At 44.7% G+C, this 22,769-nt stretch overlaps 1 protein-coding gene across 1 annotated transcript in view; it reads right to left on the reverse strand.

Annotated features, from left to right (window-relative positions):
- The window catches only part of acbd3 (acyl-Coenzyme A binding domain containing 3), a 68,737-nt gene that overhangs the window by 15,624 nt on the left and 30,344 nt on the right, over window positions 1-22,769 (reverse strand). The window contains exons 3-5 of the mRNA XM_080193024.1: window positions 17,125-17,265; window positions 4,478-4,636; window positions 2,267-2,441 (exon numbers count right to left, since the gene is read on the reverse strand). Of these exons, the coding sequence (XP_080049150.1) occupies window positions 2,267-2,441; window positions 4,478-4,636; window positions 17,125-17,265 (475 nt within the window). The remainder of the gene's footprint in view (window positions 1-2,266; window positions 2,442-4,477; window positions 4,637-17,124; window positions 17,266-22,769) is intronic.

Below are 22,769 nucleotides of genomic sequence, written 5' to 3' on the forward strand. Positions count from 1 at the left end.
TATGACTGTAACACTACATTCTGCACCCTCTCCTCTCCTTTATGGACGGTATGCATTGTCTGTATAATGAGCAAGAAACAATACTTTTCACTGTATACCAATATATGTGACAATAATAAGTCAAATCAAAGGAAAAAAGTGTTCCATTGGTTGAATTTGCCAAGTGATGGAGGAGTAAGATGTAGCATGTGGTAATGACCTAGAGCTAACCATGGCAGTGGAAATGGAGACAACTAATGACTTCTAAAGAAAATTGGATGCACACGCAAAGGAAATAAACTTGCACTGTCATGGGGGTCAAGCACAGGAATGGGACTGATTGGATTACTCCAGACAGCCATCATGGAAGGGATAAGAACATAAGAAATAGGAGCAGGAGTAGGCCATCTAGCCCTTCGAGCCTGCCCCGCCATTCAATAAGATCATGGCTGATCTGTCGTGGCTCAGTTCCACATTCCCGCCCTCTCCCCATAACCCTTAATCCCCTCTCTTATCAAAAACCCATCAACCCGCGTCTTAAAAATATTTAGCGAGGCAGCCTCCACCACTTCAACGGGCAGAGAATTCCAGAGATTCACCACCCTTTGAGTGAAGAAGTTCCTCCTCAACTCGGTTCTAAACCACCCCCCTTTATCTTGAGGCTGTGCCCCCTAGTCCTATTATCCTTTCTGAGCGGGAAGAGTCTCTCCACCTCTATCCTATCCATCCCATTCATCATCTTATACGTCTCAATGAGATCTCCCCTCATTCTTCTAAACTCTAACGAGTACAAGCCTAGTTTATTCAGCCTCTCCTCATAGCTCAACCCCCTCAACTCCGGCATCAGCCTAGTAAACCTCCTCTGCACTCCCTCCAAGGCCAAAATATCCTTGCGTAAGTACGGTGCCCAAAACTGCACACAGTACTCCAGCTGCGGCCTCACCAATGCCCTATACAGCCGCAGCAAGACCTCCCTACTTTTATATTCAATCCCCCTCGCTATGAAGGCCAGCATCCCATTCGCCTTCCTGATCACCTGCTGCACCTGCAAGCTGGGTTTTTGCGACTCATGCACAAGGACCCCAAGGTCTCTCTGCACCGTCGCCTGCTGCAGTTTTTCGCCACGTAAGTGATAATCCTTTCTACCATTATTCCTACCAAAGTGGGACTTGCCAACATTAAATTCCATTTGCCATTTCCTGGCCCACTTGCCCAGCCTATCTAGATCCTTCTGTAGACTCTCCACACCCTCCGCACAATTTGCCTTTCCTCCAATCTTGGTGTCATCAGCAAATTTCAACACCCTACACTCGGTTCCCTCCTCCAGATCATCTATATAAATGGTAAATAGCTGAGGCCCCAGCACCGACCCCTGAGGCACTCCACTAGTCACCATCCACCAATCCGAATAGCACCCGTTGACCCCCACTCTCTGCCTCCTATTTGACAACCAATCCTCTATCCATGCTAACACCCTACCCCCAACACCCTGTCCCCTGACCTTCTGCAATAACCTCCTGTGAGGTACCTTGTCAAACGCCTTCTGAAAATCCAGAAAGACCACATCCACCGGCTCTCCTCTATCCACCGCCCTAGACACATCCTCATAGAACTCCAGTAAATTTGTCAGACATGACTTCCCTTTAACGAAACCGTGCTGCGTCTGCTCTGGGCTGAATAGCCACAATGCCTCCCTATGTTAATCTTGATCTCATCTGAGCCAGGAATTTTGGTTTGGGTCCCTCAAATTTAACTTGGCTAAAACATTTTAACCAGTCAATTGACAACAACACAATGACAAAGTGAGCCTGTGATACTTGCAGTGCATTCTACCCAATTATTAAAGCCTAATGGCTTTTAATTTTCCTATGGGTGGCACAGTGGTTAACACTACTGCCTCACAGCGCCAAGGACCTGGGTTCGATTCCTGGTTTGAGTCTGTGTGGAGTCTGCACGTTCTCCCCATGTCTGCATGGGTTTCTTCCAGGTGCTCTGGTTTCCTCCAGCAGTTGGGTGCATTGATCCAAACGGGCACCAGAGTGTGGCGACTAGGGGAATTTCACAGTAACTTCATTGCAGTGTTACTGTAAGCCATACTTGTGACTAATAAATAAACTTTAAAAAACCTTTAACAGTTCTGAAGAAGCAGGAATTAATGTCAAAGGTAATGTAGTACCAGGACAGAAAAGCTACTCAAACTTGTATCATCCAACTTGTAGAGGACAATGTCTAATTCACTGAACACTGACCCGCTTTCACTGCTTGTTCACTGGCATGCCGCCCTTACCTGCTGCTGTGCTAGCTGCACCTGGTACAGCTGCTGCATGTACTGTTGGTAGTGCTGTTCTTGAAGTTGACGGATCAGGAGTTGTTGCTGCTCAAAGTTACCAGGATACTGCTGGGCTGCGTACTGCTGGAACTGCACGGCAGTTTGTGCGTTTAAGGCAGCCATGATCTGTTGCCTAAAAACCAAAGATTCAAAGAGTTAAACTCCTGGGTTAAAGTTTCTCTCAGTTACACAGAAGCTCTCCTTGTTCCTTTCAAATGCAGTGCAAAGCTACACAGATGAGGAAAATCTCAGGTTCAGGAATGGCCCAGGTCACAGCAAGGAACTATCCTAGCCAGGCCTCTGACATCAGTCGCAACACCACCAGGCAAGGAAGGGGAGAAGTCAGCCAGGGTTCCTGCACCCACCTACTACCCTTCGACAAGGTGCTGCTTGGAGTGAGATGTACCATGACTGACAGCCCAATATCAAGACTGACCACACGAAGAATGGTCACTTTGGGGACGTACAAAGAGATTAATGCTCACACAAGCGGACTCCAGGATTCATTAGCATCCTCAGCCAGTGCAATTTAATCTTATTAGTCATCGACACCATTGGCGAAGGCAGCAGATAGACAATTGAGTCAAAGCATACTTGGGACAACAAGGTTTATTTAATGTACAGCACCAACACAGGTTTGCTGATTAGCTACTGGGAACAGGAGGCAAGATAGATAGATATTCACATCTATTAGTGTCTTCAAATCTAGCTAACTGCCTCAGATGGGCAGCACAGTGATTAGCACTGCTGCCTCACAGCACCAGAGACCCGAGTTGGATTCCCAGCTTGGGTCACTGTCTGTTTGGAGTTGCACGTTCTCCCCATGTCTGCATCAGGGACCTCCCACAGTCCAAAGGTGTGCAGATGTGATTGGCCATGCTAAATTGACCCATAGTGTCAGGGGGAGTAGCAGGGTAAATACAACAGGTTACAGAGATAGGGCTTGAGTGGAAGAGTGGTCAGTGCAGACTCAATGGACCAAATGGCCTCCTTCTGCACTGCAGGGATTCTATGCATGCAACATAATAAATTTAGTTTTGAACTCCAAATCAAACACAGCAATCTGCAATGGTGATGTGCCTCAAACAGCAAGGTGGCACAGTGGTTAGCACTGCTGCCTCACAGCACCAGGGACGCAAGTTTGATTCCTGGCTTGGGTCATGTCTGTGCCGAGTCTGCACGTTCTCCTTGTGGCTGCATGGGTTTCCTCCCACAGTTCAAAAGTAGTACTGGTTAGGTATGTTGGCCATGCTAATTCTCCCTCAGTGTACCCAAACAGGCAGTAGAATGTAGTGACTAGGGGACTTTGAGTAACATCATTGCAGTGTGAATGTAAGCCTACTTGTGACATTAATAGATAAAGAAACTTTTTGCCCCTGGTGATAGTTAAAGGAAGATGTTGACCAAAATACCACAGCAGCTCCTAACTCGAATTCAAGTACCATCATTCAGTAAATAATTCAGTGGCTTGAGCATACCTCAGTTTAATGCTCATTTTAAATGACAGCACATCTAGTAATGTAGCACTCCTTCATACCCGCACTGGAGCATCAGGCTAGATCATAACATAAGAACGTAAGAATGAAGAGCATGGGCAGCCCACACAGTCCTCGAGACTGCTCCGGCATTCAGAATGACTGATTGTCTATCTAAACTCAGGACGGCACGGTACCACAGTGGTTAGCACTGTTGCTTCACAGCTTCAGGGTCCTGGGTTCGATTCCCGACTCGGGTCACTGTCTGTGTGGAGCTTGCACATTCTCCTCGTGTCTGCGTGGGTTTCCTCCGGGTGCTCCGGTTTCCTCCCACAGTCCAAAGATGTACGGGTTAGGTTAATTGGCCATGCTAAGAAATTGCCCCTTAGTGTCCAGGGATGCGTAGATTAGAGGGATTAGTGGGTAATAGTATGTGGGGATATGGGAGCAGAACCTGGGTGGGATTGTGTTCGGTGCAGACTCAATGGGCCAAAGGGCCTCTTTCTGCACTGTAGGGTTCTATGATTCTGATAAACTCCACTCTCCTGCACTATTCATACCTCTCGATTCCTAGTCTAAAAGTACATCCTGTTGATCCAGAGACAAGAGAACTAAATTAAGACAATTAAGTAATGGTATTTTAATTGCCAAGCTTATTAAAACTATTGGCTTAAAGCTGATGCACAGCCCTTACTTTTGTTGTTCCATTCGAAGCCGTTCTTCCTCTAACCGTCTCCTCTCCTCTTCTTCCCGCCTCCTTTTTTCTTCCTCCTCTCGCTGCCTTCTCTCTTCTTCCTGTCGCAAGCGTTCTCGCTCCTCCTCTTCCCTTTGACGCCTCTCCTCCTCTTCTCGCCTGCAGCCAGCAAACAAAACGGAATATTCTGTAAAACAAAGCAGCTTCTGCACAGGTAATTTTGGATCCAGCAGTGAGCGCACGAGTGCTTTTTGGCCAGATTTCAAATTAAAACTAAAATTAATGCTGAGATTAGATTCCTTTAACTTTGAAGAGAAGTCAGTAAACATAAGGGAGATCGAGGTACAACAGTGTCAGCTAAATGACAGAACTGGATAAGTGGAAGGGAATATTAAGGCTATGATTTCCCACTGGATTTTAAACCAAGAATAACTGCACTGTGTGATGACGTAATGTAAAATTCTAGTCGTTTGCTGCACCAGACCTTCGGATCATCACTCCTGCATGAATTCCTTGTGAAAGTAATCCCAAAGGGAAACCAGTACCATGCTCTGCCGTAGTCCTTTTACATTCCTCTACTTCAAACATTTGTCCAATTCGTTCTCAAGTAGATCCAATGCTTTCTGTTTTGATTATAGGGAGAGGAAGAGGGCTCTGAGTCCTCCAGCCTGTCTTGCCATTTAATTCAATGATAGCTGATCTGCACCTTAACTCCAGCTGGCCCTGATGCTGGATCCCTTTTAGATTCCTGTTCAACAAAAATCTTAATTTCAGTTGTGAAATTTTCAATTGACCCTCTGCCTGCCTCAACCACCATTTTGGGGTGGGATGGAGAGGAGATAGGTTCCCAGATGTGTGTGAGAAGAAATATTTTGACATTGAACAATGCGCACAGTTTTGGTCTCCTTTTCTGAGGAAGGATATTATTGCTCTCAAGGAAGTGCAGCGAAGGTTTACCAAACTGATTCCGGGGATGGCGGGACTGATGTATGAGGAGAGATTGAACTAGGGTAGGATTGTTTTTGTTGGAGTTCAGACAAAAGAGGGGGGGTGGATCTCATAGAAGCTTATAAAATTCTAACAGGCCTAGGCAGGGTAGATGCTGGAAGAATGTTCCTGATGGTGGGGGAGTCCAGAACCAGGGTTCACACTTTGAGGATACAGGGTAGACCATTTAGGACAGAGACGAGGAGACATTTCTTCACCAAAAGAGTGGTGAGCCTGTGGAATTCATTACCACAGGAAGTAGTTGATGCCAAAACATTGAATGTATTCAAGAGGTGGTTGGATATAGCACTTGGGGTGAATGGGAAAAAGCAGGATTAGGCTACTGAGTTGGACGATCAGCCATGATCGTGATGAATGGCAGAACAGACTCAAAGGGCCGAACTGCCTCCTTGGGGGTGGCACAGTGGCTAACACTACTGCCTCACAGCGCCAGGGTCCTGGGTTCAGTTCTCGGCTTGGGTCACTGGCTCTGTGGAGTTTGCATATTCTCCGTGTTTGTGTGGCTTCCTCCAAGTGCTCCAGTTTCCTCCCACAGTCTGGAAGATGTGGTTAGGTGAATTGACCTATACAGGCACCAGGCTGTGGCGAGTAGGGGAATTTCACATTAACTTCATTGCAGTGCTGATGCATTATGACTAATAGATAAATAAATAAACTATGTTTCTATGACATAACCCTTGAATGGCTCTAATTTTATGATTATGCCCTCGTGTTCCCTCTCAGAGGAAATAGTTCCTCTTCACCAATCCGATCAAATCCTAACATTTTTTTCAACTTCTTAATTGAATATAAGCTAAATAAATTAACCGTTTTACCCCTGATTTAATTCTGGTGAATCAGCACTGTACTGCCTACAATATAGTCCTCCCAAGCTGCAGTGCCCAGAACTGAACACAGGTTAATCAGAGCTTCTTTGGCCTCCTTATTTAAAAAAGGTTACACAAATGCTTTAGAAACAACAAAGAATAATACAGCACAGGAATAGGCCCTTCAGCCCACCAAGCCTGCACTGATTCCTAATCTTTATTTTTAGACCCATTACTCATTACCATATGGGGTTTCTATCCCTCTTCTCTCGTTCACCTGTCAATCAAGATACACCTTGAATGTTGCTAATGTGCCTGCTTCCACCACCACCTCCTCTGGCAGTGTGTTCCAGGCACCCATCACCCTTTGTGAAAAACTTGTCCCGCACAGGTCCACTAAACTTATCATCTCTCACCATGAACCTGTGCCCTCTTGTAGTTGACCTCTCCACCCTGGGGAAAAGCCTCTGACTATCCATCCTGTTTACGCCTCTCAATTTTGTAGACCTCTATCAGGTCACCCCTCAGCCTCTGCCTTTCCAATGAAAACAATCAGAGTGTATCTAAGCTTTCCTCATAACTAAAACCCCCCCAGACCAGGCAACATCATGGTAAACATTTTTTGCACCTTCGCCAAAGCATCAATGTCCTTCTGGTGGTGTAGTGACCAGAACTGCATGCAATATTCCAAATGTGGCTTAGCTAAAGTTTTATACAGCTGTAACATAACTTGCCAATTTTTATACTCCATGCCCCAGCCGATAAAGGCAAGCATGCTGTATTGCCTTCTTAATCACCTTATCCACAGTCCAGAGAAAGCACACTTGACTGATACTTGGAATAAGAGGGTTATTTTGGGAGGAAACTAACAGGTTGGGTCTGTATCTACTTATTTAGAAATAAGCTTAGTGAAATATGCAAGATCCTGAGGGGACCTGACAGAGCAGATGCTGAAAGGATGCTTCCTCTTTTGGGAAAGACTGGAACTAAGGGATACAATCAGCACACATGGGTGCTTCCTGACTAGGTTTCAGATTAAAACTAAAACGGAGATTAGATTCCTTCAACTTTGAACAGCTACAAATTGACGGTGGCAGGGGGAGAATGTGCAACAAGACCTGAGTGGCCTTGTACACCAGGGTAAGGTGCAGCAGGTAGTGAAGGAGACAAATGGTATATTGGATTCCTAGTGAGAGGATTTGAGTGCAGGAGCAGTAGTGTCTTGCTCCAATTTTACAAGGCCTTATCTGAGAAAGGATGTTCTTGCTATTGAGTGAGTGCAGCAAAGGTTTAGGGACCAGATCAGAAACTCTAAGGTATACTATGAAGTTAGCCTAGATACCAACTTTTGCTTTAGATTTTGGCATTAGGGTGAGTATCATAGAATCTCTACAGTGCAGGAGGCCATTCAGCCCATTGAGTCTACACCAATGACGATCACACCTAGGCCCTATCCCCATAACTCCACATTTACTACATTTTCCGGGCCACTAAGGCGCAATTTTAGCATGGCCAGTCAACCTAACCTGCACATCTTTGGGCTGTGGGAGGAAACTCATGCAGACACAGGAAGAACGTGCAAACTCTACACATGGTGACCCAAGCTGGGAATTGAACCCCAGGCATGATTCAAATGACCCATTAGGAAGCTTTTAGAAGGTTCTGGGTCCGAGGATGGCGGGACTGACGTATAAGGAGTGACTGAATCGGTAAGGATTATATTTGCTGGAGTTTGAGGAGGGCCCTCATAGAAACCTATAAAATTCTGACAGAATTAGACATGATAGATGCAGGAAGGAAGTTCTTATTGGCAGAGGTGTCCTGAACCAGGGGTCACAGTCTGAGGATACAAAGTAAACCTTTTAGGACTGAGATGAGGAGACATTTCTTCACCTAGTGTGGTGAGCCTGTGGACTTTATTTATTGGTCACAAGTAGGCTTACATTCACACTGTAATGAAGTTACCATGAAAATCCCAATTCACTACTATAGGAAGCAGCTGAGGCCAAAATAGAGAGTTTTTTTTCCTGATTTTTCCCTATTTCCCTTCTTGAATAATGGTACCACATTAACTGTCCAGTACCACATTTGTCTTCTTGGTCCCAGCACTACCAGCCCGAGTCTTAACCACAGCTTCTTTCAAAGCTTTTTCAGCAACTACTACTTTCCATTCCTTTAGGCTTTTGGTTGGGCCTGCTTTGGAATCTGTCATGAGATTGACCTTGGGCTAATTTAATCAATTTCTTTCCAGCCAGTTTCTTCTCATTAGTGCTGTAAAGTTTTCTTTAACAATGAGCAAGGGCAAGTCTGCTGACTATCCGTTCATCCGCTGAGTTACATCAACACAACCCCTCAACAGAACCAGTTCCCCAGCACAGGTTTAATCACCATCTTCAAGGGTTTCAAGGCAATATGTAGCCGCTTTTCTTGGTAAACAGTTTCTGGTATTAACAAAACTGTGGCTCCAGTGTCTATTTTCACTGGTTGTCCATCCAGTAAAGGAGTGACCCAATAACAATTTGTTGCACCAGAAATAGCCAGTATGTACAGGTGGCACGGTAGCACAGTGGTTAGCACTGCTAGCTCACAGCGCCATGGGCCTGGGATTGACTTCCAGTTGGCTCACTGTCTGTGTGGAGTTTGCACGTTCTCCCCATGTCTGCGTGGGTTTCCTCTGGGTGCTCCAGTTTCCTCCCACAATATGAAAGACGTGCTGGTTAGGTGCATTGACCCAAACAGGAGCCAGAGTATGGCGACTAGGGGAATTTCACAATAACTTCATTGCCAGGTTAATGTAAGCCTTACTTATGACTAATAAATAAACCTTACTTTAATATTTAATGACAGCCCATCTTTGGACTGTGACTCCAGGTGTTTTTTATGCCCATCTGATGCATTTGGCTTTTGCTTTTTGTAATTCTGGCCTGAAATTTGTTTCTTTTCCCAAGAAGTATGATCAATGTGATCCTTTTTGTCGTATCTCCTGCACATGATATCTTTGCTGCTGAATGCCCGGTTTTTGCACACCAATAGTAACTGCAAGTCTACATCTGTGTTAGTTTTTGGCCACCTTATGAATTCTTGTGCTCAAATTCAACTGTTGAGCTTCTTTGGGCTGCTAATTCCATGGATAAAGCAATTTCCAAAGCTTTCCGTAGGGTTAGGTTGCTTTCTGTTTACCACTTTTGAATAGCCTCGCCCCTTACGCCAAATACTGATCTATCTTTAATGGTGTCATTAAAGACATCCCTGAATTCAGTGTTCAGCTAGTCCTTCCAGGTAGCTACAAGCCTTACAGAATACATGTGACAATAATAATCAATTCACCTTCTTGTTAGTTACATTTATGGGACCTAAACCTTTCGGTGATGACTAAAGGTTTCAGTCAATAGGGACCCTGCAATATTTCCACTATTTCATCATAGGTTTTCATGCTTGGCTTTTCTGGCTGTATCAGACCAGGGCGGCAGTGGCACCGTGGTTAGCACTGCTGTCTCAGTGCCACGGCCACGGGTTTGATTCCTGGCTTGGGTCACTGCCTGTGCGGAGTCTGCACGGGTTTCCTCCAGGTGCTCCGGTTTCCTCCCCCAAGTCTGAAAGACGTGCTGGTTAGGCGCATTTGACCATAATAAATTCTCCCTCAGTGTATCCAAACAGGCGCTTGAGTGAGGTAACTAAAGGATTTTCACAGTAACTTAATTGCAGCGTTAATGTAAGCCTTCTTGTGACTAATAATTAAACTTTAACTTAATATGAGCTCCACCGCTTCATTCTCATTGGAACGTCACATGGTACCAAAAACTCCCACCATTTTTGGGAAGGGCCTGAGAGAGCACAATGTGTCACGAATTATCAGCATTACCTTGCTTCTTTTCTCCCCAAAACATGGTAAGCCTATTTTCTTTGTGTTTTACATCTCCAGCTCTAAATGTTGTTGCTGCAGAATATTTGCTATTCATGGTGCTCCCAGTACTGTTACAGATCTTTTCAGGCAAAGCACGTGGCGAACTTCTTTCCAAAGTTGTTTTCTCCAGAATCTTCTATGATTTTCCAGTTTCTCAGATGGTTGTGACACCTTTCAGTCACCAGATTTCGTGTGGCGGCGATTTCAATTATTTATTTTTCTGTCAGGTGCCTACAATGCCATCAGATCTTTCCCACTTTGTTTTGCTTTTGGAGTGACTGCAAATGTGATCTGACCACCTCACTGCCAGTTTTCTACACAGTGGTTTTAAAAGCTAGGCTGCCCAGTTGCCCACGCTAATTGTGGATGACATTAAGAGGCTGACTGTGTAACATCATTAAAGTGCCCTGCTCCACTGCAAAATTGCTAATGAGAAAACACTGGAAATAACATGAAAACACAACACCCACTAGCTTTTAACAATTTTTGTACTTGAATCCTTAAACTTTCAGCTCATCCACAATTCCTAGCTTGTTACCATTTAGAACACCACTCCTTGTGGTCAACTACCACAAGACTCAGTATGCTGGTACAGTGACTGGCACCGTTATCTCAGTGCTAAGGACCCAGGTTCAATTCCTGGTTCGGGTCATTGTCTGTATAGCGTTTGCACATTTTCCCCGTGTCCGTGGGTTTCCTCCCACAGTCCAAAGATGTACAGACTAGGTAGATTGGCCATGCTACAGTGCCCCTTATTGTCAAGAGGACTGACTGGGTAAATGCGTGGGGTTGCAGGTGTGAGGCCTGAGTGGGATTGTGATCAATGCAGACTCAATGGGACGAACGGCCTCCTTCTGCACTGTAGGATTCAATGACTCTCCTAATCTCAATCTTCATTCTCAGTTAGAATTTTAAATTGATGGCCTCTCAATTCCAGACTCCACAGAATGTTCCCAATGAGAGAATCTTCTGAAGGACTAATGAGAAGAGCCAATTCGGAATAGCCAGCCATGAGTAAACAAGGAGAAACTGTTTCTCAGGGTAGAACAGTCATCAAGGAGAGACATGGGGAAACATTTTATATGTCCAGTTGTTGTGATCTGGAGTGCACTGTCTGAAATGTAGGTCCAATATTAAAATTCAAGAGAGAACTGGGTAAACACTTGCAAGAAAATAAATTTGTAGAGCTATGAGGAAGATAACAGGAAGTGGAATGATTTGGACAACTCTTACCAAAGAGGTGGCTCAGATATTAAGGGCCAAACAGGCCTCCTTCTGCACTGTTTAATTCATTCTAGGATTGTCAAAATTTCAAATGAATCTTCCATGCTGCACTGGAAATAGACACGGCCTTGGCCAGTTATTATTTCAGTCTCTGGAGATGGGAACCGATGACAGGGCTGACATTTTTTTGTCCATCCCTAGTTGCCCTGGATACAACAGACTGGTTTGCTAGGCTACTTCAAAGGTTCTGTTAAAAGTCAACAGCATTGCTATGGGAACTGACATCATGTACCATGGCAAGGACAGCAACTTTTTTCAGTGAACCAGCTGATTTTTTTATCATTACCCATGGTCATTTTTTTAAAAAATTGATATCAACTCTTTTATACTTTATAGAATTCTCAGCCTACCAAAACTTTACTCAAATTCTGAAACTGTCCCTGGGAGGAGGGTAGGAAAAATAATAGTTCTGAAGAATACTTGTCCAAGGGTCTGGATTACCTATTCATTAATACAACCATTATATCTGTGCAAGTCTCTTTTCAGAATGAGGAGGTGCCCCATTCCTGGCAATGCCTTCTGTGGCTTAAATACCCCATCAATAATGCTGCACAGATGCACACTTTGTAAAACTCATTCACAGGATGTTGACTTCACCCACTCCTAATTGCTCTCAAGATAACAGTGTTAACCTTAATCACATAGAGCCTATGTACCTACAGAACTTCTGTAACTCAACAGAATTGAGCAGTACTCAACTTTTTCATTTTCCCTCTGCCGATAGCCCTTTCCCAGGATCAAATATTAAATCACTTGGGGACATAACTTTAACTTGAGGGGAAAGATTTAAAGGAGATTTGCAAGGCAAGTTTTTTTTTAAAGAGAGTGGTGGGTGCCTTGAACTCGTTGCTGTAGGATGTAGTGGAAGTAGATACGATAGTGACTTTTAAGTGACATCTTGACAAATGCATGTATAGGATGGAAATTGAGGTATACAGTCCCTGGAAGGGTCAGGGTGTTATTTCAGTGGAGCAGCATGGTTGGTGCAGGCTTGAAGGACCTATTCCTGTGCTGTAATTTTCTTTGTTCTTTGACCCACCAACCCAAGGGAAATGTTCCCTTTTCTCAGTGGCTTGTAGTCTCTTCCAGTCAGGCTCACTTCGATCCCTCCACATGATTTCAGGAAATAGCTGAAGGTACCTCTTTTTGTGCTACATATTAGAAAGACTACAGGCCCCAACAATACTTTGTCAGTAGCATCAAACACCTGTGCTGCAGAACTAAATGAACTCTTGGCCAAGCTGTTCCAGTACAGCTACAACACTGACATCTATGCAATAATGTGGAAAATTGCTCATTATGCCCTGTCCATAAAATAGGCATCCAGTTACGACCCAGCCTACTTTTGATCATCAGCAGAATGATGGAAAACATATTGTTGACAACGCTATCAAGCAGCACTTACTCAGCAATAACTTGCTTGTGGACACTCAGTTTGAGTTCTGCCAGGGTCACTCAGCTCCTCACCTTGGTTCAAACATGGGCAAAAGAGCCAAACTCTTGAGGTGAGGTGAGGTGAGTGATACCCTTGACATCAAGGCAGCATTTGGCACAGCATTGCCTCAAGTAGCCTGAAGAAAATTGGAATCAATAGGAATTGAAGTCAAATCCTCCACTGGTTAGATTCATAACTAGCAATATAAAGATGGCTGTGGTTATTGGAGGTCAGTCATCTCACATCACTGCAGGAATTGCTCAGGGTAGTGTCCCACACCCAACTATCTTCAGCTGCTTCATCACAAGGTCAGATATGGTCAGTTTGCTGATCATTGCATAATTTTCAGCATTATTCATAATTCCTCAGATACCAAAGCTCAGTTCACGTGCAGCAAGATCTGGACTGCATTCAGGCCTGAACTGATAACTAGCAAGTAACGTCCGCGCCACGCAAGTCCCAGGCAATGACCATCTCTATCACAAGAGAACCCAAACATCTCTCCTTGATATTCAATGGAATTGCCATCGCTACTTCCCAATCAACATCCTGGGGCTTACCATTGACCAGATACTTAACTGCCCAGTGATATAAATATTGTGACTATAAGAGCAGGTCAGAGGCTGGGAATTGTGTGGCAAGTATTTCATCACCTGAGTGCCCAGGCCTGTCTATCATTTACAAGACAGCGATGGAATGCCCGCCACTTGTCTGGATGAGTCAGCTCCACTACAAGCAGCTCAGTACCAAGCAGGACAAGTAGTCCACTTGACTGACAACCCATCGATCACAAACATCCACTCCCTCAACCACAAACCCACAGTAATAACACAGAAGAAACACCAACATAGCTCACCAGGGCTCTTTCAATCTGTGACCTCTGCCACAGAGGACAAAGGCAGCAGATGCATGGGAACACCACCTGCAAAGCTCCTGTCCAAGTCCCAGGCCATCCTGACTTAGAACTCTATTGTCTTTGCTAAGTCAAAATCCTGGAACTCCCTTCCGAACTGCACTGTGGGTGTTCCTACACTGCATGGATTACAGCAGTGCAACAAGGCACCTTCTTACAGGCAATTAGGGATGGACAATGGATGCTGGTCTAGCCAACAATACCCACATCCTGTGAAATATTTTAAAAGCTCTTTCATCTTTATCCTTTCTGGTTACTTGTTGGTTGTAATAACAATGGTCGCCATTTTCCAACGTTCTTCAGTCCTTAGTTTATTGTGTCATTTAGTTTTCCAGATTTTAAACAAACAGTTGTTGGATTTAAAACAGTGACTGATGCAGTTTTAGATGACAGACAAATGAACCATTGCACTCCAACTGGGAGCAGTTAATATCATTCATTAATGTTGTTCTTGCATAGATGGCTCTGCACATCTTTGCACACTGGTAATGATCATGTTCTAAAATGGCTGGGATTACAGGTCTTGTCTGATATGCTAAATAATAATGAGTCTGCAGAGTTCCTCCTTGACTATCACTGTTTAGTGGCCGCAGTGGTTAGCGCTGCTGCCTCACAGCATGAGGGACCTGGGTTCAATTCTGGAGACTGTGTGAAGTTGGCACTTTCTCCCTGTGTCTGCATGGGTTTCCTCCGGATTCTCCAGTTTCCTCCCGCACTCCAACGATGTGCAGGTTGGGTGGATCGGCTACAGGAAATGCAAGAGGTTATGGGGATTGGGTGGAGGAGAGGGCCTGGATAGAATGCTCTTTCAGAGAGTCAGGGCAAGCTCAAAGGCCAGATGGCCTCCTTCTGCAATGTAGGGATTCTATTTTATGGATTCATCTTAATGAACTCTCCAGTACATCACACCGAGGGCAAGACAGTGTGAAGACTGGAAGTCTGAAATATTTACCAGACATGTTTAGGTTCTTAATACTGTCAACACCTCACCACTTTTCTCCTCTCCTTATGACGAAATGATACAACCAATAACATTAAGTTGCCCAGTCTTTCACAAACAAACGATGTTTATTATAACTATTCGATCATGGCCCACCATAGCTATCAATTAAATAAAATCATTGAGAATGCAGGCTTGCCGGCAAGGCCAGTATCTATTGCTTATCCCTACTGGGCTGGCTTGCCCGCGGAGGGCGGGGAGTGGTTGTGGATGGGTCATGTTCTGCATGGAGGTCAGTCACTAGTGGCGTACCCCAGGGATCAAGTTAAAAATTGCCCCTTAGTGTCCTGAGATGCATAGGTTACAGGGATTAGTGGGTAAAATATGTAGGGATGTGGGGATAGGGCCTGGGTGGGATTGTGTTTGGTGCAGACTCGATGGGCTGAATGGCCTCTTTCTGCACTGTCGAGGTTCTATGATTCTTCTACTTGCCCAAGATAAAGTAGCGGTGAGCCACTTTTCTGAACCGCTGCAGTCCTGGTGAAGATACACCCATTGTGCTGTTAAAAGAGGGACAAGAAAGGATGATTTATGTCCTTAATTCTCCTTACTCTCCAACTTTTGTTTTGAATGCTTCTTGCCACTGGAGAAAGCAACCTGTCATGCGTTGCCTCCAAAATAGTTAGGTAAGTGGAAAACTGCCCATCAAAATGTTATTAAGAAAGTTAATTTGAGGCAGGAAGGTAGCGGACCAAGGTGTTGGCTGTGTATTAACATCACACTCACTGAAAGGTACAGAGAATGAAACATCTGCACCACCCCAGCGACATCGATCTCCCATCAAATAAAACAAAGGGGAGGTTTGACAGCTTAATGTATTATTTATTTTATTTGGACCAGTGAAAACAGACAAAAAGAATCTGAATTTCTATAGCACCCTTCATGAATCTAGAATGTCCCACAGCACTTAACGGCCACTGAAATATGGCAAAGTATAGTCACTGCGATAATGCAGGGAATCATATCAGCCTCTGTGCCCAAAGCAAGTACCCAAACAGTAATCCGATATGACCTGTTTTAGTAATGCTGTTTGAGGAATAAATATTTACCAGGTGCTGAACTCTCCTGCACATTTTCATAATAGTGCCACGGGATTGTTTACATCAATCTGAGATGGCAGATGGAAACTGTTTAACCCAAAAGATGCCAATTTTGACAATGCAGTACTGTAAAAAGTCTGACAACACCAGGTTTTAGTCCAACCGATTTATTTGATAGTAAATGCACAAGCTTTCGGGTTAGTCCCTTCGTCAGGTGAATGGAGAGTTCTGGCCTCAGACAGAACATATAAAGCACAGACAGTTTACAGATTACTGATTAGAATGCAAATCTTTACACCTAACCTGCTGTTCAAGTCTTGAAGTGGCCGACAATGTGAGTGGAAGGAGCACTGATCACAGGTTAAAGAGATGTGTATTGTCTCCAGACAGTACAGTGAGTGAGGTTTTGCAAACCCAGGCAAGTCATGGGGGTTACAGATAGTGCGACATGAACCCAAGATCCTTGTTGAGACTGTCCTCGTGTGTGGAACTTGGCTATCAGTCTCTGTTCAGCGACTCTGCGCTGTCATGTGTCGCGAAGAGTACATACTCTTGCAACTCGGCCAACATTGTCTACCTGATACGTTGCAAGAAAGGATGTCCCGAAGCATGGTACATTGGGGAGACCATGCAGACGCTATGACAACGGATGAATGAACATCGCTCGATAATCACCAGGCAAGACTGTTCCCTTCCTGTTGACGAACATTTCAGTGGTCAGGGGCATTCAGCCTCTGACCTTCGGGTAAGCATTCTCCAAGGCGGCCTTCATGACACACGACAGCGCAGAGTCGCTGAGCAGAGACTGATAGCCAAGTTCCACACACGAGGACAGTCTCAACAAGGATCTTGGGCTCATGTCGCACTATCTGTAACCCCCATGACTTGCCTGGGTTTGCAAAACCTCACTCACTGTACTGTCTGGAGACAATACACATCTCTTTAACCTGTGATCAGTGCTCCTTCCACTCACACTGTCGGCCACTTCAAGACTTGAACAGCAGGTTAGGTGTAAAGATTTGCATTCTAATCAGTAATCTGTAAACTGTCTGTGCTTTATATGTTCTGTCTGAGGCCAGAACTCTCCATTCACCTGACGAAGGGACTAACCCGAAAGCTTGTGCATTTACTATCAAATAAATCGGTTGGACTAAAACCTGGTGGTGTCAGACTTTTTACTAATTGAAGGTGCCCATTGTAAGCAATAAACCCCTTATTAATTCACCATCATGTAAAGACAGGCAATACTTCTCTTACCTCTTCCTTTCTTGCTCCTCCTTCTCTATTTTATGGGACGTGACATATGGTTCAAACAGATTGCAGCATTTGTTCAGCAACTGGACGAATTCTACCATGGCATTTTCTTTCTTCATATTCCCCAGGGCAGTCCATTCTCTCCTGATGAGAAACGTTACCACAATGAGGACAGCAATCATGCACTTTTATAGCATATTACCATATCGTAAGCATTCTGAGCTGCTTTGAATATAGGAGGTTATTTTAAACTGCAATTGCTTAAGCTATTGCCTACGCTGCAAGATCCCAAACCCGCACGATGACTGACCAGCTAATCTGTTTTCTGCACCGTTAATTGAGGAATGCAACCCAAATGCAGCGTGATCCAAGCTCCTTTAGCATTTTAAGAACATAAGAAATAGGAGCAGGAGTAGGCCATCTAGCCCTCCGAGCCTGCCCCGCCATTCAATAAGATCATGGCTGATCTGTCGTGGCTCAGTTCCACATTTTGACTGAATTATATATCAATTAGTTTGGAAGGGGAATTTAAGCTTCTTCTCGTTCTTCAAAATAGTGCCACGTGATCTTCAAGAACCACATGTTCCACAGAACAGGCATTTAGTTGAACATCTCATCTAATGGACACACTGCTAGCAATGCAACAATCACGTCCTAGATCATGTACCAACCCATAGGACAGGGTATACGACAAGTAATAATGGGGGCTTGTGAAAAAGACAGCAATAAAAATAGGTGATTTTAATCTACATACAGATTGGACAAATCAGACTGGCAAAGGTAGACTAGAGTATGAGTTCATAAAAGCGTTTTTGGGAAATTTATCAGAGCAGTATGTCCTAGCACCAGAGAGCAAGCTATTCCAGATCTGGCACTGTGAAATGAGACAAGATTAAAGATCTCTAGTAAAGGCCCCTCGAGGTAACAGTGAATCAAAGGCTATGGGGAGAAAGCAGGATTAGGCTATTGAGTTGGATAATCAGCCATGATCTTGATGAACAGTGGAGCAGGCTTAAAGGGCCAAATGGCCTCTTCCTGTCTTCTATGTTTCTTGGAAGATTACATTACAATTTTGTGTTCATTTTGCAGGAGTGAGCAGGCCCCAAGACTAGTGCTTTGAACTTAAATAAGGCAATTATGAGGGATGAGGGTATGAGCTGGCTAAAGTGGATTGGCAAATTAGGTTAAGAAGTCAGTAGAGATACAGTGGGAGACATTTAAGGAGATATTTCATTACCCTCAGCAAAGTTACATTTCTGTGAGAAAGAAAAACTCTTGGGAAGGACATACCATCTGTGATTAACTAAATTAAAGAAACTATTAAAATAAAAGAAAAAACATCCAACAAGATTAGTGGCCGAATAGGCATAAATGGATCGTTCTAGAGTTGGCAAGATGTAATTAGTGGAGCGCCAGAGGGAGTGCTGGCGTGTCAATTATCTCTAACTTGGATGGCAGGACCAACTGGACGTTTGCTAGATTTACTGATGACACAGATAGGAAAATAAGTTGTGAAGGGGTCATAAAGGGATTTGGTTAGGTTAGGTGATGGGGCAAAAATTGGCAGATGGAAGTTATAATATGGGAAAATGTGAATTTGCCCACTTTGACAGGAAGAATAAAAAAGCAGCATCTTGTTTAAATGGAGAAATTGCACAACTTTAGGTACAGAGGATGCCCTGGTTTATGAATTTCTAAATGTAAGATCACAGTACAGCAAGCAATTGAATGATGTTATTTATTGCAACGGGAATGGAATATAATAGTAGGGCTGTTTTGCTGCAGTTGCATTGGGTATTGGTGAGTACACAGAGGACAGTTTCTGTCTCCTTACTTAAGAATGTAACTGCATGAGAAGCATTTCGGAGAAGCTTCACAGCTGATTCTGAGGGGTTAAGACAGGGTGGGTGCTTGAGGGGATGCTTCCTCTTGTGGGGGAAATCTAGTACTAGGGGACAGTTTCAAAATAAGGGGGCTTCCATTTAAGATGGAGACAAGACATGGTGTGCCTCAGGGATCTGTTTTGGGGCCACTGCTGTTTGTAATTTTTATTAATGATCTGGATGAGGGTATAGTTGGGTGGATTAGTAAATTTGCTGATGACACCAAAGTCGGAGGTGTGGTAGATAGTGAGGAAGGGTGTCATAGTTTGCAGGAAGACTTAGACAGGTTGCAGAGCTGGGCCGAGAGGTGGTGGATGGAGTTTAATGCGGAGAAGTGTGAGGTAATTCACTTTGGTAGGAATAACAGATGTGTCGAGTATAGGGCTAACGGGAGGACTTTGAATAGTGTGGATGAGCAGAGGGATCTAGGTGTATGTGTACATAGATCCCTGAAAATTGGGAATCAAGTAGATAGGGTTGTTAAGAAGGCATACGGTGTCTTGGCGTTTATTGGTAGGGGGACTGAATTTAGGAGTCGCAGCGTTATGTTGCAACTGTACACAACTCTGGTGCGGCCGCACTTGGAGTACTGTGTGCAGTTCTGGTCCCCACATTACAGGAAGGATGTGGAGGCTTTGGAGAGGGTGCAGAGGAGGTTTACCAGGATGTTGCCTGGTATGGAGGGGAGGTCCTATGAGGAGAGGCTGAGGGATTTGGGGTTGTTTTCGCTGGAAAGAAGGCGGCTAAGAGGGAATCTTATTGAAACATATAAGATGATTAGAGGTTTAGATAGGGTGGATAGTGATAGCCTTTTTCCTCTGATGGAGAAATCTAGCACGAGGGGGCATGGCTTTAAATTAAGGGGGGTAGTTATAGGACGGATGTCAGGGGTAGGTTCTTTACCCAGAGGGTGGTGAGGGATTGGAATGCCCTGCCTGCTGCAGTTGTAAATGCGCCTAGTTTGGGGGCGTTTAAGAGATCCGTGGATAGGTTTATGGACGAAAAGGGATTGGTTTAGGTTAGTGGGTCATTGTTTTGTAACTGGTCGGCGCAACATCGTGGGCCGAAGGGCCTGTTCTGCGCTGTAATGTTCTAAGAAGAAATTTCTTCTCAGAGGATCACTAAGACTTTGGAATTCACTTCCCCAGAGAGCAGTGAAGGCTGGGTTATTAAACATATACGTGGCTGAGTTACCGGGAACCGAGTGTAGGGTGTCGAAATTTGCTGATGACACCAAGATTGGGGGAACGGCAAATTGTGCGGAGGGTGTGGAGAGTCTGCAGAAGGATCTAGATAGGCTGGGTGAATGGGCCAGGAAATGGCGAATGGAATTTAATGTTGGCAAGTGTGAGGTGGTCCACTTTGGTAGGAAGAATGGTAGGAAGGACTATTACTTACGTGGCGAGAAACTGCAGCAGGCGACGGTGCAGAGGGACCTCGGGGTCCTTGTGCATGAGTCGCAAAAACCCAGCTTGCAGGTGCAGCAGGTGGTCAGGAAGGCAAATGGGATGCTGGCCTTCATAGCGAGGGGGACTGAATATAAAAGTAGGGAGGTCTTGCTGCAGCTGTATAGGGCATTGGTGAGGCCGCAGCTGGAGTACTGTGTGCAGTTTTGGGCGCCGCACCTGCGCAAAGATATTTTGGCCTTGGAGGGAGTGCAGAGGAGGTTTACTAGGCTGATTCCGGAGTTGAGGGGGTTGAGCTATGAGGAGAGGCTGAATAAACTAGGCTTGTACTCGTTAGAGTTTAGAAGAATGAGGGGACATCTCATTGAGACGTATAAGATGATGAATGGGATGGATAGGATAGAGGTGGAGAGACTCTTCCCGCTCAAAAAAGACAGTAGGACTAGGGGGCACAGCCTCAAGATAAAGGGGGGGCGGTTTAGAACGGACTTGAGGAGGAACTTCTTCACTCAAAGGGTGGTGCATCTCTGGAATTCTCTGCCGTTGAAGTGGTGGAGGCTGCCTCGCTAAATATTTTTAAGACGCGGGTTGATGGGTTTTTGATGAGAGGGGATTAAGGGTTATGGGGAGAGGGCGGGAAAGTGGAACTGAGCAGCGACAGATCAGCCATGATCTTACTGAATGGCGGGGCAGGCTCGAAGGGCTAGATGGCCTACTCCTGCTCCTATTTCTTATGTTCTTATGTTACGCATATTTTTGATCCACTGGTGAGTCAGGACTTTTGGGGGAGAGGTAAGAAAGTGGAGTTAAGGCACAATCAGACCAGCCAATCTTTCTGAATGACGGAGCAGGATTGGTGAATGGTTTACTTCAGTTCCTATTTTTAGTGACAAAATAGGCTCAATTATGCTGTTCTTTTTAAAACTAGTGTGAAATGAAGAAATAGTTTGATTGTGGATCATCCTATACAAGAATAAGGAATACAGAAATGCTTATGTTTGTGGTGTGAGAAATACCCAGTCTCAAACAAATAGGAACAAAGGCCCTGCCATCCTGTGTTTCTTAGAGCTTAGGAAATGGAGGTCATTTCTAAATTTATTCTTCATGCAATGCTTGTACTCCTAGCAAGGCCAGAATTTGTTGCCTGTTCGTAATTGCTTTTGAGAAGGGACAGATGAGCCATCCTTTTGAACTGCTGCTGTCATCTCATGTAGATACACCCACTGTGCTGTTAGGGAAGGAGTCCCAGGATTTTAACCCAATGACTGTGAAGGAACAGTGATATATTCCCAAGTCAGTGTAATGTGAGGCTTGAAGGGACACTTGCAGGTGGTGATATTTCCATGCATCAGCTGCCCTCATCCCTCTTTGTGATTGGGATCATGGGTTGCAAAGGTGCAAAGGAGTGTAGATCAGGCTTGTCCAAGAGACCTGATAGAGGTTTACAAGATTATGGCAGGCTTGGATGGAGATCTTTTTCCCAGGGTCGTAAGATCAATTACTCAATGAATAGTTTGAAAACAAGGGGGGGAAATTTTGAGAGAGATATAAAGGACAAGTTTTTCACACAGAGGATGGTGAATGCCTGGAACGCACTGTCAGAGATGGTGATGGAAGCAGATTCTATATCAACGTTTAAGAAACACCTGGATAGATACATGAATAACCCGGGAGATGTAAAAGCCCCTCTATTCAGCCCCTATGAGGCAGAGTTTTCAAAACTCCTGGGGGCTAGCTGAGTTTCAGTGTAAGATTCCACATGGACCTACTCATCCAATCACAGGCCGCTTCTCCCCCATGTTTGCTGCTGATAGGCAGAATAGTGAGCCTACCAAAAGCAAATCAAGGAGTGAAAGGTTGAGGATCGGGATCGGAGTCTCAGGCTCCTTCATTGGGTGAGTGGGGACTTGTGTTCACAAACAGAGCACATACAGACACAAACTCAATTTACAAGATAATGGTTAAACACAAGTTCTCACTCACTTGATGAAGGAGCCTGAGACTCTGAAAGCTAGTGCTGCCAAATAAACCTGTTGGACTTTAACCTGGTGTTTTGAGACTTCTTACTGTGCTTACCCCAGTCCAACGCCGGCATCTCCACATCTTAAAATACAGCTCAGATACTGTGCACAAAGGACATATCCATTCAAACTGGACTCTGCAGTACAGCAGGTTGGCAAGGTTGGATTTCTGCCTGATTGAGATAGAGTACTCCCCACACGACAAGCACAGTGTCTCAAGTTCCTTTTTTTATTCTTTGATGGGCACCGCTGGCTGGGTCAGCATTTTTCCCCCCCCATCTCCAATTACCCTTGAACTGAGTGGCTTGCTGAGCCATTTCACAGCGCATTGAGAATCA

The sequence above is a fragment of the Carcharhinus amblyrhynchos genome, chromosome 7 (genome assembly GCF_965287045.1).
Source record: "Carcharhinus amblyrhynchos chromosome 7, sCarAmb.v2.hapA, whole genome shotgun sequence".
In the NCBI taxonomy this organism is placed as follows: domain Eukaryota; kingdom Metazoa; phylum Chordata; class Chondrichthyes; order Carcharhiniformes; family Carcharhinidae; genus Carcharhinus; species Carcharhinus amblyrhynchos.